Source organism: Dipodomys spectabilis, unplaced genomic scaffold (assembly GCF_019054845.1).
Source record: "Dipodomys spectabilis isolate Male_0828 unplaced genomic scaffold, ASM1905484v1 ptg000051l, whole genome shotgun sequence".
Classification (NCBI taxonomy): domain Eukaryota; kingdom Metazoa; phylum Chordata; class Mammalia; order Rodentia; family Heteromyidae; genus Dipodomys; species Dipodomys spectabilis.
The window spans coordinates 15516484-15536120 of NW_024870728.1; the positions used below are offsets into that span (position 1 = coordinate 15516484).

General features: G+C 36.5%; 1 protein-coding gene and 1 non-coding gene across 3 annotated transcripts in view; both read left to right on the forward strand.

Moving 5' to 3' along the window:
• Bard1 (BRCA1 associated RING domain 1) overlaps positions 1 to 4382 on the forward strand; it is a 72035-nt gene extending 67653 nt beyond the window's left edge. For both annotated transcript variants that reach the window (XM_042679363.1, XM_042679364.1), the window contains 2 exons: positions 284 to 381; positions 1848 to 4382. In XM_042679363.1, the coding sequence (XP_042535297.1) occupies positions 284 to 381; positions 1848 to 2180 (431 nt within the window). In that variant the 3' untranslated portion in view covers positions 2181 to 4382. The remainder of the gene's footprint in view (positions 1 to 283; positions 382 to 1847) is intronic.
• Positions 4383 to 16623: 12241 nt separating this feature from the next.
• On the forward strand, positions 16624 to 16730 carry LOC122107585. Its single transcript, XR_006147372.1, has one exon. It is a non-coding gene; the product is annotated as a U6 spliceosomal RNA (small nuclear RNA).
• The last annotated feature ends 2907 nt before the right edge of the window (positions 16731 to 19637 follow it).

Below are 19637 nucleotides of genomic sequence, written 5' to 3' on the forward strand. Positions count from 1 at the left end.
GTGTGTGTAAGTGTGTGTAAGATCTTGCTTGCTTTTTGCCCAGGGTGTCCTCAAACTGTAATCTTCCATTCTCCACCTCCAAAGTAACTTGGATTAAAGTTGCAAGCCACCATGCGTTGACTCGTTTTATTATATTTTCTGTTGGCATATTGTTTTAGAACAGCCATGAAAGGGCAAAAAAATAACAAGAAAACATTTAGGACTTAGGCAAATTACTTAATTTTATTGAAACATTTTTTGCCTGATTGATAATTTATTTTGGTTTGTCTTTGTTTTTTGTTAGGGGTGAAAGCTTGTTTACAAACAAAAGTATATGAAGAGGAAGAAATGTATGAAATTCCTGAAGGTCCACAGAGAAGCAGAATCAACAAAGAACTGCTGGTACTTTTTTTTCCATACAACTTTCTGTGGTTTTGTTATGACTTCATTCTGTGAACACCATCAGGGAAAACTTTGTCTGCCCTTCTTGCAAGTATAGGTGACTGATTAAAATTTTAATTATGCTTATTTCAAGCACTTGATTCTGAAAAATGATCACAATGTGCAGTAAAATCCAGAAGGCAATAATTTCCTACTGTTAATGGATTTTTGGCATCTTGAACATTCCCATAAACCTTTCAGAATCTGAGGTAAATCGCAGATGCAGGAAGGAGCTTGAAAGAAGACTTACAGCTGCTGCTCGGATTTAGTTACCATATGTCTTTATTGCCACATATTGCGTTTTTAATGGATAATATTCCATTATTCTGTTGATGCATATGAGTATATTAGAAATGACAAAAGAAAATTTTTCATGGGAGGAAATTGTGAAATTTTATATTTCCATGAAACATGCAGAAGCATTTTATGGCTAATTGGATCCCTAGCCATGACTTCATAAAGGATAGGCCCAGTAATGCATCTCTGGAACCCATAGGCCCTGCTCCCACTGTAGCTGTCCAGGGACCTTAGCTTGGTAGTATGTACTTGAGTGTGGGTGGTGTATGGAAATGATACTACTCTTGTAGCCTGGTCTTACTGACACATATATTTTATATTCTAGGAATCTTTGGGGCTTTCAGTTCCACCTAGTATGCATGCCTATCGTATTAAATGATGTTTGATGAAGTTCTTTGTTTTTCTTTTTAATACAAAGTATATTTAAATTTTTAGGAGAATAAAACGGAATAGAGATAGTGAATGAATCTAAGGAGGATACAAATATATGTAGACCTCATACTTTTATACACTTATTTTTTTGAGGGAAGCAGTAGTGGTCTTTGAACTTAGGGCCTTACTTGCTCACTTTGCTTGTTCAGGTGGTGTTCTACCCACTTGAGCCACACATTCGCCTGTATTTTTGCTGGTAATTTTGGAAAGAAAGTCTCAAACCAAGATCCTTTAGATCAGCCTCTTAAGTAGTAGAGAGAATTACAAACATGGCCACTACCATTCTTTCTTTCTTTCTTTATTTTTGTCGGTTGTGGGGCTTAAACTCTGGGCTTGGCCACTGTCCCTGTGCTCTTCAGCACAGGGTGAGCATTGTACTGCTTGAGCCACAGCATCACTTCTGTTTTTTTAGTGGTTTATTGGAAATAAGGGTCTCACAGACTTTCCTACCTGGGCTGGCTTTGAACCGTGATCCTCAGATCTCAGCCTCCTGAGTAGCTAGGATTACAGGCATGAGCCACCTATGCCTGGCTTGCTTTTTTTCTTAATCCAATTAGTTTGATTGAATTTGTACCAGCACCTGAAATAGCTTCTTAACTACCCAAGACTATTGTGTTTATGTTCTTCATTCATTTAAAATCTTCTTTCAATTAAAAAAAAATTTTGATCTACACTTAACAAATACTTTCTTATTTCAGTTGCCAAAGTTGTTTGATGGATGCTACTTCTATTTTTGGGGAACCTTCAAACATCATCCAAAAGACAACCTTACTAAGCTTGTCACTGCCGGAGGGGGCCAAATCCTCAGTAGAAAACCCAAACCAGACAGTGATGTGACTCAGACTATCAATACAGTCTCATACCACGCCAAACCCGATTCTGATCAGCGCTTCTGCACACAGTACATCGTCTATGAAGATTTGTCTGATTACTGCCCAGAAAGGGTTCGGCAGGGCAAAGTCTGGATGGCTCCTTCAAGTTGGCTTATAAGCTGTGTGATTTCCTTTGAGTTGCTTCCTCTTGACAGCTAGCTGAAACTTTCACCAGATACATTTCACACTGAATTCGCACAATTTGTGACAACCCAGTCACCGCACTATTCTTGATCATTCATACTTTATAGATAAGTAGATTAATGAACATTGTTCTTTGAATTAAAAAAAATCTTATGTCAGATTAGGAATTTTTTTACTGTATCTATGCGTGTTTTTAAGAACGTTGTGGTAGCTATAGGTCGATTTCCTGAAGTATTGCCCTTGCTTAGAAAGTGCAAGGTCCTGGGTTCAATCCCAACACCCTTTGTTTTTTCTTTTTAAAATTGCCCTTTTTTTAAAAAAAAATTATTCATTTATCTTTCTACTTCATTTATTAGTTATCAAAGATGAATGCAAATGTATCAGAATTATTAAATCTATAAGGTATCTCATTACTGCTTCAATCTTTTAATGTTCTTCTATGAAAAACCATCTTTGCTTGTCACTAGCAAAAATATTTGCCACTCTTTAGTAAACAGAGAATTTATGAAGTGATTTATTTTGACTTTATTGTGATGAAAAGAGAGTATTCTAACCGTGACACTATAGGTGTTAAATTCTATCTGCAGTTGTCTTTTTTTTTATTGCGTATACTATTTTATTTAGCTTTTTAAATTTTTTCTTTTAAAATTTTCTTGGATGTTTCTTCATTTTTGTCCTTTTTTAAAAAAATCTTGAATATTCTTAGAAAATCATGGTTCAAAGCATAATACCATTGTTTTGTGGTAAAAAAGAAGACAATATTAGGCTCATGGCACATATTTCTATTGTATAAATTTGCTTACTATCAGCTATTGATTTATGACTTTATCTACTATATAATGTGTATATCCTTAGAATATTTTAATACCAACATTTCTTACAAGGTTTTACCAGTATAGAACATTCTCTATCAAATTTCAATACATTAGGTTGGAAACAGTCTTTTTCTGTAGATCTTGCTAGGTTTTAGTAAAACAATTTTTGGAAAGTCTTAGTTTCTTGCTTTTCTTTTTTCTTTTTCTTTTTTTTTTTCTGAAGTACTGGGGATAAAATATAGAGACTTGCTTGTTTAAATAAGTGTTATACCACTGAGCTACACATCACCGTCTTTCAGTCTTCATTTAAGTTTTTAGGGTAGTATGTAAGCAGATGTTGATTACTTAATTTAGAACAGATTTTTCCCAGGTTCTCCAAAAGCATTAAATGTAGAGTAAGAATAATGAGCGTTTCCTGTACATATCCGAACACCCACAGGTCAAGTGGTAGACAGGGCACCACTGAATAGCCTGACTTGGGCGCTGACTTAGTCATAGTCAGGTCCAAGTGTTCTCACTGTGAATTGACAAGATGGATTCTATAATTTTAAAGTATTCTTAAGAAGCAAAATTCTTTCTTAAATCTTTCCTAGAAATTAAACATATTTATAATCTTACAGAATAGGAAAGGAGACACTAAAATACCTGCCAGTTTCATTCCTCAGCCAGTGAGGACAGTTTGATAACTTCCAGAATAGACACAGTATTTTTAAAAAACCGAGTCTGCAGTTAATTAATATTTTTAAGATCCACTTACTTTTGACATTCCGTGAGTCTGCTGTTGGAGGTTCTGCTGATCTTTTGAAAATGCATTTTACATCAGTGCCTTTTTGGACATAATACTATTTCATCTCAATATCTGAACAAAATAGTTTTCTGACCTTGCCCTTGTAGTGTGAATTTACTCTGAAACTCTACCATTATTAAGGTACCTGTTGCACATTTTATCCTCACGGAAATGATGAATGCCACTGTACCAAACAAATCTGATGGGTAAGATAATGTCTGGATTAAATAATTGAAGACTGGGATTTTGGTTGTAATTTTTTATTTATAACTGACTCCAGTAGCTTACTGCTGTCTCATAGGCCACATTCCTAGACAGATTTGTGTTTTGTTCTTCACTGTGACTCCTCAGGAAAACACAATTGGAGTTTCTGTGCATAGTCTGCGTTCACTTTCTTATCCCCCTTCCTCTCTGTGATTTTTATTTTCTTTCCCTACTCTTAAATGACAATATTTCTGATTTATTTAAATATTTATTTTAAAACAGCATGTGATTTATGTTAAGCTCTTGAAATGTGGTTACACTTTTTCTGTATGGAGATCTTTATAATTATTTTTGTTTTCAATTAGATTCTGGCTCCCTTTATATAATCATTAAAGTTAACTTATGTTTCCATGTTTCTGTGTCTTTTATAAAAGTGCCTTTTGCTGTGCATCAAAGAAAGCAATTCAGCATGATTTGTGAGGAAATCCTTCAACTCTCTTTTTGAACACTGAACAATTAACGTTCAATTTTGAGTAGAAATACTTTAAAGTATTTTAGATACTTTATTATATTAAATAAATTACTTAACTGTACTGTAACTGATAGCTTGGCATTATCAGGGAGAGCATCTATTACAGTGATCCTTTCTTGGTTCTATTGGAGTCCAAGGGTTGGCTGTTCCACTTTATTTCAGGTCTTGGTTCCTATTCTGTACAAGCTTGTAGCTTTTGCTATGCCCTCCACCCACCCCCCCCCCCCCCATCCCCTGGCCTGACTGCTTGCTGCTATGTTAGGATTTTTCTATTTCTACTAATACTTTATTATGTCTAATTTATTCTCTTTTTTTCTCTTGACCTTTCTAAAATATGGAAACCAGATAGAAAGTATGGAAGGATTATAAGTGAAAAAAAATAGTAAATGAGCACTATGGGAGGGTTTCAATCATGCACTTGAGTTTGATATTCAAATTTTTAGTGAGCATAATTTTCTGTACTCCTGCTTGGCAAATATGATAGTTAAGTGACTGCATAGATGAAGATTATATTTCAGAATGCTTGATATATCATGTGGGGATAAGAAGATTCAAGAGTGGGAGCTTCACATGAGGTTATTGTCTTTGTTATGGACTGGTATAAAAAAATAAGAATTATGTTTTAAAGGTTCATAGACTTTATCTGCTTGTCAAGCCAGAATAAACTAAAATGACAGGGAAAATCATTTATTTTTATAACAATCGCTATTTGAAATTGGATTAAACTACAAATTGATATGAGAGTTTATCCATCAACCTACTTCAAACTACCAAGTAAAAACAAGGCAGTTACTTAGTCGCGAGATCTAATTTTCTCTAGTTAACTAGTATATGTTAGCAGATCATGATGGTACACAGCTATAATCCCAGAACTGTGAAGGATGTGACAGGAGAATTAGAATTTGGGGGGCCAATTTTGGCTGGATAATGAGATCTAGGCTAGCCTGGGGATAGATCCTTTTATGAAAACAGAGAACAAATTGCTGGGCCCTGGTGGCTCACGCCTGTAATCCTAGCTACTCAGGAGGCTGAGATCTGAGGATCACGGTTCAAAGCCAGCCCGGGCAGGAGAGACCATGAGACTCCTATTCCAATAAACCACCAGAAAACCGGAAATGGCACTGTAGCTCACGTGGTAGAGCGCTCGCCTTGAGCTGAAGAGCTGAGGGACAGCACCCAGGCCCAGAGTTCAAGCCCCACGACCGACAAAAAAAAAAAAAAGAAAACAGAACAAATCCTCAACTGTCTTGTCTTATTAAGCTTGTAAATTAGGGTTTTTTGATTAAGCTATAGTTTCTTAAGGCGTAAATTACCTTTTCAGGTACTTTTCAATACCTGCAGGTTTCTGTTAGAGGTGATATTAGAGAAGAGGTGAAATCACTGGATTATTTGGATGTTGACCTGGCTTAAAGGGATACTGTCTTAATACTCAGCCTGTGAGGAGAGTCCTGCAGAGGTCTTGAGGTCCTTTAGATTAGTTTACTTATCATCCCTCCTCTGAATCTTCAGTTACAAAGTATGTGATATATGATTCTTTTATAAATGTCGTGTACTGAGCACGTGATAAATACATACAGGTTCACCCTCCAGGACTATTGCAAGTGAGTGGGCTCAGAGGTGTCTACAAGCAACTCTTCTCAGTTTGCAGGAATCCAGGCTGTTGTCACCCTCCTAGCTCTACTGCTGGCGTTTTAACGAGGACCTGGCATGTCTAATAAGTTTCTTGTCTGAGCTGTTTTCATCCTCTCTGCATTGGTCATCTGTGTAGCCTCTCGTACATTCTGTTAATATTTTGTTTAGTTTTCATTCCTGAATACATAAACTGTGGGTATCAAGACTGTTTGGGCCATGAAGTGATGTTCTGTAGGAAACCCTGGCCAAACCTTTGGTGTCACACCCCTTCTGGCCATCTTGATGAACCTTCCAGACCATGCTCTTGGGGTCACTGTAGTACACACCTCTGTAACAAAAATATGTGTTGATATCGTTTACTTTTGATTCAAATTTGTCAGGCTGTTATGTTTTTGTTACTAATTTTATAAATTTGTCAAAACACTCCCTGTTTGTCTACTAGCTAAAATAATGAGTTAAATGCTTTGTCATAAATTTTTGTCTTTTGAAATTCACTGATAGATATGCTTTATTTGAATTTTTAAGTACCTCTGTATATGAAAATACTGTGTAGTTAGCTGTAGAAACATTGCCAACTACAAAAGCCCCCTCCCCCAAAATAGTTCCAAAGACTGTTGACTAACAAACTTGTGTGTGGCTTTTATACTATTGCAGTTACTAAATGCCATTCAAAGGGCAAATATACTCACAATGCCAACCACTCTTCCTTTGCTCCTGTTCATTAGGTCTAAGAAACATTGGGTTCACCCACAACTCACAACTCAGGAATAAAACTGTTATTTAAGCATGCATACAATTCACCCTTAGGGCCGTAGGGGATTTATTCTAAGACTTTCCCGTAGTTACTAAAATCTGCATATTCTCCAGTACCTTATAAAAATGTAATAGCATTTGTACATAATTTGTGCACATCCTACCATATACTATACATATCTAAGATTACACAGTACCATTACAAATGCTATATAAATTGTAGTTGTACTGTTCAGGAATAATGGCAAGAGAAAGAAGTTAAATATTGAGTATAGATGTAATTTTTTCTGAATATTTTGGAGATATGCTGAATTGTTAATGGAGAAACAATATGGAGGATTGACTAGCTTTTGGAACTAAAGGTTTAATTTCCCATGTAGTTTACTTCCCCATGTTTTCCCATATAACGATACATAATTTCAAATAGTATCTCCTATCAATAGTATGTCATTGTTGGGGCTGGGAAGGTGGGCTCAGTGGTAAAGCGCTTGCCTTGCATGCCTGAGGCCATTATAAGTAAAAAATGTATAAATAATATGTGGTGGGGGAAGCAGAGATTCTTAAAAATATCAAGCTAAGTCAGATTCAGACTATAATAGTGTAGAATGTACATGTTACACATTTAAATTAAGATTTGTAGTTCCATTTAAAATATAAAAATTAGAAAATGACCTTACTTGATTGCTGTGATTTTTATGAGATAATGAGGTTCAGAACACTCTAGTCCTCCCAAGATAGAAACTCGCCAGGGGTGTGGCTGAGTGGATGGGAAGAATTCAGCCTTTGGTCATAACCTGAAATGCTTCTATGAGGAGTTCCTGGATTAGGATGAGGAAGAGGCCCATTGAGTTCCAGACGATCTGGAGCCCAACATCCTGCATCTCACTAATAGCAGGGCTTACACCAAATGCATGTGTTCTTTTCCTTGTGTCATGCCACCTCCCAGGGTACCTTGCATCTTCTTTCGTCCATCAGTGCATTTGTTATTCATGGGACTGATCTGATCTGATGCATACTTATATGATCTTACTGGACTGGTCTGGGACAGTGAGGAAGGAAGAGGGTATTCCACATTTATGCCTCAATTGCTATCTCAATAGACAATACCTATTACTATGCTTTGATTTTTGAGAACAAAATGGACCTTAAACTATTTCTCATCTTGTGTCAGATAACCACAACTAACTCATCAAGTTGGTTTGCCAGCTGAAACTTACCATCACTAAGCTAAATAAGCCATATTTAAAACAGAACCAAATTGATAAGATATCCAATAATCAGTCCTGTGGCTCAGCACAAAGTGACTCAGTTGGGGGCCATAGTTCCATAATTGAATGTAGGAGGGGTAACAGACACCCTCAAAGGCTAAGAGAAGGAACATGGGAATAAAAGATATGATTTGGAGACATCTCTAGGTCTACTTCCCACAGTTACAGGTCATTGCTTTAGCATTATTTATTACCAGAACTACCTCTGTGTCATGATCATACCATTTAGGAACTATAGTTTTGATGGGAGCAACTGATGTGTGTGTGTGTTTCACTGAATGGAACTGTGTGTATCTGGCTCCATGTTTTTTTACTAATGGAACCATATGTATGTATCTGATTCCCCAAGACACAGGATTCTAAGCTAATGTATATGAAATTTGCAATAGAATATGATGATTTGCTTTAAGGTCATTGCTATTCTCATTCTAATAATCATTTCCTTTATTGTATGAATGCAGAAGCTCTGACACTTGGTGGTAAATTCAAATTACTTTCCTGCTTGTGGAGTAATGATTAACCCAGTAGATGTTTAATTTATATTAAAAGAGAATTAAAATTCTGGAAAGTGAATGAAGTCTAGAGATTTCTCTCTATTGACCTTTCTTTGGCAGATATGTGACAGAAGGCGTAAAGAGCAGGCAATTGACTTTTTCAGTAAGCACCCTCATACATAGTGCTAGGCAGAGATTCACATGCAGTTATACATATGCATTTTATTCTTTACCATTAAGAAAAAGGTTTAGTTGTCAGTGTCTAAAAGAAACTGTGCAAGAGTCTGACATTCTCTGAGTAATCGGTACATTGACTCATTGAATATTTATTGAGAAGGTAGTGGATATCACACTTTGAATAAGACCTGACCATGGTCCACAAGTTGCTCAGTGCATTTCAATAGGTATTGTTTTTGGCCAAGCAGGGCTCAGTTATCCTGTCCAGGAGGAATGTTTCCTTGGAGCCCTGTGTACCAATGGGCCTGGCAAAGTCAAGATAACCAGTCTTTCTACCCATGACTCCCTCGGTAAAAGAACCAGTGTTGCTCTGGACAAAAGTATTTGGGGGGAAAAGCATCTAAGACTTACCTTAGACACAGATAAATTAATAATCACCATGATAGATACTAAACATTTTTTAATTCCCCTTGAGTAATATTTCTAGTCTTTTTGCAGAAGAGAATAACATTCTGTCAATATTTTACCAGAGGTTTTTTTAATTTTAATTAGGAATTCAAGTCAGAAATGGGAAAAGCAGCTTGCTAAAACCATGAATTCAAAATGAGATTTTTTGGGGGGGGAGGCTATCCATGTTTAATTTGCTCAGTTAGCAAATTTAACCTGAAGATAATTTAAGCAATATTAAAATCTAGCCAGGCTTATTTTATCTACCTTTTTAAAAATGTATCTTTTTAGAATTCTTTGAATTTAGATAGTCATTGGAATGGAAAGTTGATTTTAGTTCCATTTTTCTAAAGTGGATTGTTGGCATTAAAATTATTTTGCAACAAAATAATCTGTATGTGGTTTTAGAAGCCTAATAGTGCTAACAAATTTAGACAATAAAGTATCTCCATTTCATCTCAACCTTTGTCCAGAAGTCAGTCTTGTACTCTTCAGTAGTTTGTTTTGGTCTCTACCTTCTACGTAGTGAGTGTATTACATTCTCTTCATTCATCCATTTAGACTTCTGCTGATTTCCTCTAAGAAAAGATAATGACTTTCGCTATGAGTTTCCATCTTACTCCTTATCATTCCAATAAGTCATTTAAGCTTCTTTCCAAGAGTTTTCACCATGACCGTGGAAATATTCTTGTTCTTTCAGGCTATTTATATAATTACATTTCTTTCTTTCTTTGTAAGCTTTTATATTTCTTCTTGAATATTTGTTATTATTTAAAATTATATCTAAACTTTTGAATCTATATCTAAATCCATTACTCATTGACATCTCTGTAGTCTCACAACATGTCTGTTCACTGAGAGAACTCTGTTGAGATGATAGACCATTCCCTTTTTCTTGGAAGGATTGAATCTGCAGCTTCCCCATCTTGCTCCTATTCACACTGGCTGCAGTTTGTTTTCTTCCTGATACTCTGCTTTTCACATCCTGCCAACCCCACAGTTTCTCTTCTGTTCTGAGTTCTCTGTTGTCTGCTTTACATTTATATTTTGCTGGAGTTTATTCTCCAATAGCTTCATGAAAAAATAATCAGTGAATATCTTTTCTGAAAAGAAGATTTACATTCTGTTGTTATAACTGTTTGATTCCAAATAATTCAAAGTGCTTTCTTTAGTGAGATTTGTGGAGGTAAATCAACTTTCTGGTCTCTGTCCTCTGTACTGGCACTTAGGGTGGATCTTAATTTCAACTGAGTCACCTTACCCAGCATATGTTGTGTCAAGGGTCATGTCTGGTTGTCTATTGTATTATTATGGTGGGACTTCCAGTCAGAAAAAGTGAAATTAAATGCAACAATGCCTTTAGCATACTCATTCTTCTAAAACCATTTATTTGTTTGTTTGTTTTTGCCAGTCCTGGGGCTTAAACTCAGGGCACTGTCCCTGAGCTTCTTTTGCTCAAGGCTGTAGCACTCAATCACTTGCCACAGCACTATTTCTGCCTTTTTCTGTTTATGTGGTACTGAGAAATTGAACCCAGGGCTTCATGCATGCTAGGCAAACACTCTACTACTGAGCCACCTTCCTAGCCCTCGGAATTTCTTATCTTTCATATATGTTTAATGGTGCTTTTGATGGAACTAATTGGCATAATATTATTCAAAATGATGTCATCTGGGCTTCTGAAAGTAATATTTGACAAAATAAGGCATGAGCCGTGGTACAACTTTTTAATAAAACAGCGTTTTTCCCCAAATAAATGAGAATTGAGCATTGGAATAATACTGTGTCTTAGCCATCTTTTTCCCAAATTACCAGTATATCCATAGTGCGTGTGGTGCATGTGTATATGTGTATTGATAGTTAGTGTTCTTCCTGCTTTAGCCTCCTAAGTGCTAGGATCATAGACATGAACCAACACATTCAACCTGTTAATTTTTTTTTAGTAGTAGCAAGCTTTTTTTTTTAATAAGTTTTTTATTGTGAAAATACTGTACAGAGGGGTAACAATCACATGAGCAAGGTAATGAGTACATTTCTTATCAAGCATTGTTGCCTCCTCCTTTGTTTTTCCCCTACCATCCCTTCCCTCCCATCTCCACAACTATATCCCCTCGCCTAAATTGTAAAGTTCGTTTTTCAACATAGTGTCTTGTACATCTATCCCTATTTAACCGATTTGTTATTTCCCTTCCATTCCCCAAATTATACCAACATCAAATACAGTGAAAACAGGTGTTATACCATGTGGGAGGGGCATACAAAGCAACAAAAAAACCACGTGGTACAATATAAATACATTAGAAACAATAGCAAGAAAGAAAAAAACACTTTTGTCCTTATCTTGGGGTTCATTTCACTTAACATCATCTTATCTTACCTTTTCTGCTTGTCTCATATATATTAGTTATTGCAAATAAGGGAAACCATGGGTCCTATGTTTCTTTGGGCCTGCCTTACTTAATATATTTTTTTTCCAAGTCTTCCCATTTCCTAACAAATGGGGCAATGTCATTCTTTCTGATGGAAGCATAGAATTCCAGTGTGTATATATACCACATTTTCTTGATCCATTCATCTACTGAGGGACATCTGGGGTTCCATATCTTAGCTATGGTAAATAATGCTGCAATAAACATAGTTGTGCAGGTAGCTTTAGTATGGTCTTGTTTGTGATCATCTGGGTAAATGCCCAAAAGTGGGATTGCTGGGTCATAGGGGAGCTCTATGTGGAGTCTTTTGAGGAACCTCCATACTACTTTCCAAAGTGGTTGAACAAGTTTACACTCCCACCAACAATGCAGTAAGGTTCCCTTTTGTCTACATCCCCTCCAGCATCTGTTGTTATTAGAGTTCATGATTATAGCCATTCTAACTGGGGTGAGGTGGAATCTCAATGTTGTTTTGATTTGCATTTCTTTTATTGCTAGAGAAGTTGAGTATTTCTTCATGTGTCTATTGGCCATTCTTATTTCTTCAGAGAAGTTTCTCTTTAAGTCTTTAGCCCACTTATTTATTGGGCAGTTGTTTCTTTGAGGATTTGTTGCTGGGGGATTTAATTTTTAAGTTCCAGGTATATTTTAGATATGAGACCCTTGTCCATTGTATGGCTAGGGAAGATCTCCCAATCCATGGGCTTTCTATTGATCTTAGCAAGCTTTTCTAATGTTTTCTAGCTGATACTTGCTTTTAGGTAATGCTAGTATATAGAGATTTATAGATTTTCTAACTACAATTCAAAAGTAAAAGTAGTTTTCACAGAAGATCTGCTAGAATGGGAATGTAAGTCATATAAGTGTAAAGGAGGGGATAAGGATTTTTAAAAGGCCTAAGAAGAGCAAGTTATCAGTTAATAATATCAGAAAAAGATAACCTACTGGTCATTTTAGGGACCGGAATACCAAGCAGAAAGCAGACTAATACTGTACAAAGGAGAAAGAAGGAAAAAACAAAGAATATGTGATTACTTTTAGTGTCTGGACATTATTCTATAATTTCTTAAGAATTGGCAGGTGAGCTGATGTTCACTGGGAGACAACCGTCTGCTTTCCATCTGAAAGAAATTTTAGCCATTCAGATTTCATTATATCTGTGTGTTGTGCGAAGTCGAGTCCTGCTTTGACTAGTAATAGATATATTACATTCAGACAGTTGCCTCTAGGGAATATTATATAATAATTTTTTATAGAAGAGAATCCATAGGGGCTGGGAAGATGGCTCAGTGGTAGAGTGCTTGCCTTGCATGCCTAAGGCCCTGGGTTTGATTCCTCAGCACCACATAAGCAAAAAGAAAAAAAGCCGGAGGTGGCGCTGTGGCTCAAGTGGTAGAGCGCTAGCCTTGAGCTGAAGAGCTGAGGGACAGTGCCCAGGCCCAGAGTTCAGGCCCCACTACCGGACCCCAAAAAAAAAAGAATCCATAGATCAAGAAAGAAGAATTTAAGAGTTGACACTTCCTTGATGACATCATACCTACTAAAATTGTCAATCTGTGCTTAGTATCAGGAAATAGTGAATTAAAATCTTAATAGTGAGCCATTTCCTTCTCTTATGTTGAATCTTTTCCAAAATGTTGTTCCTTTGTAATCATTTTCCTTTGTAGGTGAGCAGCATGATCACTAAAAAGAGCAGATTGCTTCATTTATCACTTACTTAAAGTGTTAGGCCACATGCATGATAAAATGTGACAGAATGCAGCTCACAGCTTTATTTCCTTTTTTTTTTTGTCATTGTGGGGCTTGAACTCTTGGCCTGGGTGCTGTCCCTCAACTCTTCAGCTCAAGGCAAGTGCTCTATCACTAAGCCATAGTGGCACTTCCAGTTTTCTGGTGGTTTACTGGAGATAAGAGGTTCACAAACTTTCCTGCCCAGGCTGGCTTTGAACTGCGATCTTTAGATCTCACCCTCCTGAGTAACTAGGATTACGGGCATGAGCCACCAATTATTTTTTCCCAATCTGTATTTGGATGTTTTCTTCTTGCTAATCTAATCATTAGGTATTTTTAATAGGGTTTTACTCAATAGAAAAGCTTCTGCCTGTATCCCTGACTTGTATATTGAATAAAAGGTTGATTGCATTGTCTTTGGTTTGCTGATGTTATTTTTTTTATTCTGGTTGCCTTCTATCAATTGTGATACTACTCTCCTTTGCTCTTTAAAAAAAAAAAATCTTTGTTTTTTGTTCAGTGGCATCTAGGCTTAGAACTCAACTTATATCCTCTCTAGTTATTTTCTAGCTTCTTCATCTCAGACAAAGCCCATGTTGTGCTCTCTTTCTCTCTTTCACACACACACACACGCACACACACACACACAGCACTGCACAGGATTCTTGGAATTGCCTATTTTTACAAAGATATCAGAAGTTCAACTACTTCAATTACTTCAGTTCAATTACTACACTATGTGATTTTTTTTTCTTCTTTTTGAATTATTATTTTTCTTTCTACTTCACTGTCTGGTAAATTTGTCTTCAACATTCATGAAGTGTTATTGTCAAACAGTTAATAAAATTTTTATTTCCAAGAGCTATAATACTCATTGGTTCTTTGGTTCTTACTAGAAAAACAACTGTGATCTAATGGTGTAAGTGCCTCAAGACAAGGACTGAGGATGGATACTGTAATGTATGTCTACCAGGATCACATGCCATTTCATTGTTTTCTATGTAATTCTCATGATAGTTTCCATTTTCTTAGTACTCCCCATTTCAGAGCAAAGAAAGCAGATGCTGAGAGTTTGACCAAGCTCATGCAGCTAACGTAGCTTTAGTCATTTTTTGAGTTGAACTCAGATCTACTCAGTCAAGATCCCAAACTATTAATCACTACTTTCACCCTCCACATTTCTGAACTTATGGCTACTAAAGAGTCTCTGAGACAAAAAATCAACTCATGAACTTCATAAAGCAACATCTGAAAAGCTGTTAAATAAAAAAAGAGGCAATATCCATACCATAGTGGTCAATAATTGATTAATTGGCAGGTAACCACATCTAGCACTCAGTTTCCTTATCTGAACCAGTAGGACAATAATACCCTAAATGTCCATAAAAATTAAATGGAACCTATATAAAGTGCTTGTCAAAAAGAGGACAGTGACTTTGTAGATTATGGATGAAGGAGAAAATCAGTCATATGGATTTGATGGCAGCCTTAACTAGTACAGCATTGGTTTCCTCTTATATAACCTGAAGTCTGGAGGCAAGTATAGTCCTTGGCTGAGACAGTAGTTTCTCCACCTTGCATCCTTGGTACAAGGTGTCCACTAAAACTCTGAACATTATATATATATCTGCATCTTAGATGGAAAGAAGAGAACAAAGAACCCATCTACTCTGGCAGCCACACTCTCATATCTTTGCTATGTCTTACTAGCCAGAAAGTCAAGTGTCACTCCATCTGCAAAGTGTTGGCTAACAACAAAAGTTGAACCATTAGCAAGAAAGCAAAGGGTTGGTGTGTATGTGTGTGTACATGGAAGCTTGATGATTACATGCATGTATTATACGCCAGAAGCAGCAGTAAAAAGAACATACACAAAATTGGGAAAGAAGAGAATGGTCCGCCATCAGTAGCAATTCTACGCAATAGTAGAAGTAGGTTGAAGAGAGAAGATGTTCCTGCTATGTACAATGAAGTATGATTAAAATATGAAGGAACTTGGGCATTTCAAAATAATGACACAATTTTTAAAGGTCATGTACATGTCCTCAATTGGTTAGAGAGTGATAAGAAAGCCTCTGGGTTGGGCTTAGATTCCACAGGGACTCATTACCTCTTATCCTCTGTCTTTGGTCAACCTTGTAAGTTTAGTCCAGATAAAATGCTGACTTATTTTTCTTCTCAACTTACTCCCTTTCTTAGGGAAAAAGTGAACCAAAACCACAGAAAACCCCCTTAATAGAAAATGATTAATAACATCATTTTGGCTGTAAAATAGAAGACATAGGCATGTAGTTGGCTTCGGGTGCAGGAGGCATTGTAAGAAGCCTGTTGTCATCAGCCAGCACACTGGGTCCTTCCCCAGAGAAAGCTCTTCATGTTGGAGGTCTCCTTAACCTCCAGATGATCTAGTGATTTGCTAATGGTTGATTTCATTAGACTGATCTTTAATGGAAAATACACTTTCAATGCCCAGGCTCCATTGTTCAAACCAAGTAATCAAAGGTTAATTTAACCTTGAATATATGATCAGATTACATTTAGATTATATTTGGTCTCATTTTGTTTGACAAAGCTGACTTTATCTGAGGACAAATTAAAATAGAGCTACTCCAAGTACATTTTTTTTAAGGTTGAAATAAAAGGAGAAAAAAGTAATTCTATAGAACGGTAATTTTAATGATATTGAGTTTCATTAAAAAAAAATCTAGTTGGCAATATTAAGAGCCAAGATTATAAACAACAGGTGAAAGATTTTTAAAAGCCATATTATTAATGGATTAAGTAAAATTTATGCATCCCTATAGAAGATGGCTGGAATATAAGAAAATATAGCTCAGAATGGATACTATCCAAGTTTACTACTTAAAGTATCTTATAATGCAAGGAAATGGATGGAAATGATGACTGATTTTTTTCATCCATCTTCCAAAAATATGGTTATAATGTGAATTTTTAATTAAGTTTTTTATTGTGAAAATACTGTACAAAGGGGTTACAGTTACATGAGCAAGGTAATGAGTACATTTCTTATCCAGGATTGTTGCCTCCTCCTTTGTTCCCACCTCTTCAGCTACACCTCCCCCTCCCCCCCCACCCCATGCCTAAATTGTAAAGTTTGTTTTTCGACATAGCATCTTGTACATCTCATATAGTGTGAATTTAACATGACTGATCTTAAGAAAGGACTGTGTGCTCGCTTTGGCAGCACATATACTAACATTGGAACAATACAGAGAAGGTAAGCATGGCCCTGCGCAAGGATGGACATGCAAATTTGTGCAGCCTTCCTTATTTTTACATTTATCTGAATTGGGGAAAGGAAGGGGAACAACAAAATAGTGAGACAAAGGACAATGGGTGAACCAATACAACATACTCACAAGACAGTATGTTGGAAATGAAGTGTACAACTTGTGGGTGGGGGCTGGTGGGGAGGGAAAGTGGGAGAAAAATAAGGGAGGGTATAACAAATTTGATAAGAAATGTACTCACTACCTTACATATGTAACTCTTCTGCACATCACCTTGACAATAAAATTAAATTTTAAAAAAGGACAGTGGTGGCTCACGCCTGTAATCCTAGCTACTCAGGAGACTGAGATCTGAGGATCATGGTTCAAAGCCAGCCCGGGCAGGAGAGACCGTGAGACTCCTATCTCCAATAAACCACCAGAAAACCGGAAGTGGCGCTGTAGCTCAAGTGGTAGAGCGCTCGCCTTGAGCTGAAGAGCTGAGGGACAGCGCCCAGGCCCAGAGTTCAAGCCCCACGACCGACAAAAAAAAAAAAGGACAGTGGTGTGTGTGTGTGTGTGTGTGTGTGTGTGTGTGTGTGTGTGTGTGTGTGTGTGTGTGTGTGTGTGTGTGTGTGTGTGTTTCTAAGACTGAATTCAGGACAAGGTGAATGCTAAGTACAAACTCTACTACTGTGTTATACTCCCATTCCTAGCTGTATAAATATGTTTTGACTGTAGTCATATAATTTATATTTTAAAAATAGGCCATTCCAGAGAAGTTTCTTGACTATTAGGTTAAAAGTACTAGTCACAAAAGAATTCAGAAAAGTAAAAAAAAATTGCTTCACTTAGTGAAAAAGGAACATTTGAAATCTGAAGAAAAAATGCACATGCTTTTTACCAAGAGTCCAGAAGTGAGCCTTGCAGGTTACAGGCTAGTTGGTCATTGGCCTTGGAGGAAGACAGGCATACTTATGTTCTAGGTTACAGGCTAGTTGGTCATTGGCCTTGGAGGAAGACAGGCATACTTATGTTCTATGGTTAAGAGTTGAGCCCTTTGCATTATGCTGGTGATTGACTTTGCTTGCTTCAGCTACTGGGGTTTTGCCATTATAAAGATAAGAGCTCATGCAATCATCCAGAGGCCCTGATATTTATGTAGATGGACTCTCCATGGCCTGAAAAGTTCAGTGTTACCTAATTTCAAATCACCACTAGGCATGATTGGACCAGTACAATGTTTCTCAATTTCTCGGAGCTTTGCTACATATTTCTGCCACATAAAAGTCAAGGATTTATTAAATTAAATCTCTGTCTCCTGATAATAAGATCTGTGACTGCCCTCTTATATCAGAGTATATTCCCAGTGTCCAACATGAGATGTCAAGTATTTCTGTCTCTACCAGAATAAATTCAAGCATCTCTGAAACAGTCCAGATATGCCAGTTTTTTCTAAAGTTTATTTTGTATATTAAGAACACAATGTTGAAAACATTGTTTTGTTTTTTCTCTTGCCTTGTGTATTATTGCCAGCGGTGGGGACTCTGAAGTCAGAGTTTAGTCAGCAATATTTTTGATTCATGAGGCAGAATAGCAGGCATTTTGCTCTTCTATAGCAATATTGGTTCTGCAGGGGAGGTGCTTGTAAAATATTTATTTTACTGAGTAAACTAAGCCGACATGAGTCAGAAGACACATGGGAAAGAAATATGTGTCCTTCTGAAGACGGTGTTTTTGCAAAGGCTTTCTCTGACAATAACCATACTTTATATTTCTATCCTTTACATTATTCTGTAATTTCTATTACAAGCATAAAATAAATTTACACTTTCCTTTTTTAAAGACAGCAGTTATAGGTTCTGCTATCAATCCTTCAAGTTCAAGTATATTTTTATGGTCTGAAGCAGAGTGATGTAGTAGCAAGCACATTAGACCAAATGGTAGAAGTTCTAGATTGAGTCCCCACTGGGTCATTTACTATATGCTCAGTCAAGCCTTGGAGTTTGTTCTCTTGATTTACATGTATTTCACAAGTAATGATCTTTAACTATCACACAGTGCTGATTTAAACAAGTATGACAATTCATGTATAAACCATTTGATTCTCCATAAATATATGGGATAATGAAGACACTATCCTGTCCATTATAAATGCAAGACTGATGCCATCTAAAGTATAAACAGAAGTGGGGAGGGGGAACTAATGATAGATCTTTGTGATTGAGGCAGTAAAGTTATTGATTGTGATGAGAATGGGAATTTTTTCTGTTTTGGAGGTCATGGGGCTTGAACCTGGGGCCTGAGCACTGTTCCTGAGCTCTTTTGCTGAAGGCTAACACTCTACCACTTTGAGCCACAGCACCACTTCTAAAGTTTTCTGGTGGTTAATTGGAGATAAGAGTCTAACAGACCTTCCTGCTGGGCTGGCTTCGAACTGTGATCCTCAGAGCACCTGAGTTATTAGAATCATAGGCATGAACCACTAGCCCCCAGTGGGAAAAGTTTTTGACATAAAATAGGTCTGAGATCTGATATTTTAGGGCAGATAGCATTTCTAGAAACACATTAGGTCAACTGATTCTTGTGATATTATCAGAACATTATAACCTATCTAAGTTTGAAATGCTTTTATAAATATTATATAATCAAATCAATAATATCCTTAATAAATGCTTTTAACTTTTAAAATATTGAAATGTTTTTGATACATGAAGTTATGTGGTTTGAATTGTTTATTCTCACATATGAGTTTGTGTTAGTAAGTAATTTTTTTTACTATTTTTATTGTAAAAATACTGTACAGAGGGGTTACAGTTACATGAGCAAGGTAATGAGTACATTTCCTATCAAGCATTGTTGCCTCCTCCTTTGTTTTTCCCCTGTAAGTAATTTTTTGAATGACTGTCTACATTTTTAAATAAGGAAATGTTCTCAGATGAAAACTGATGCTTTTATTCCTATACTTCATAA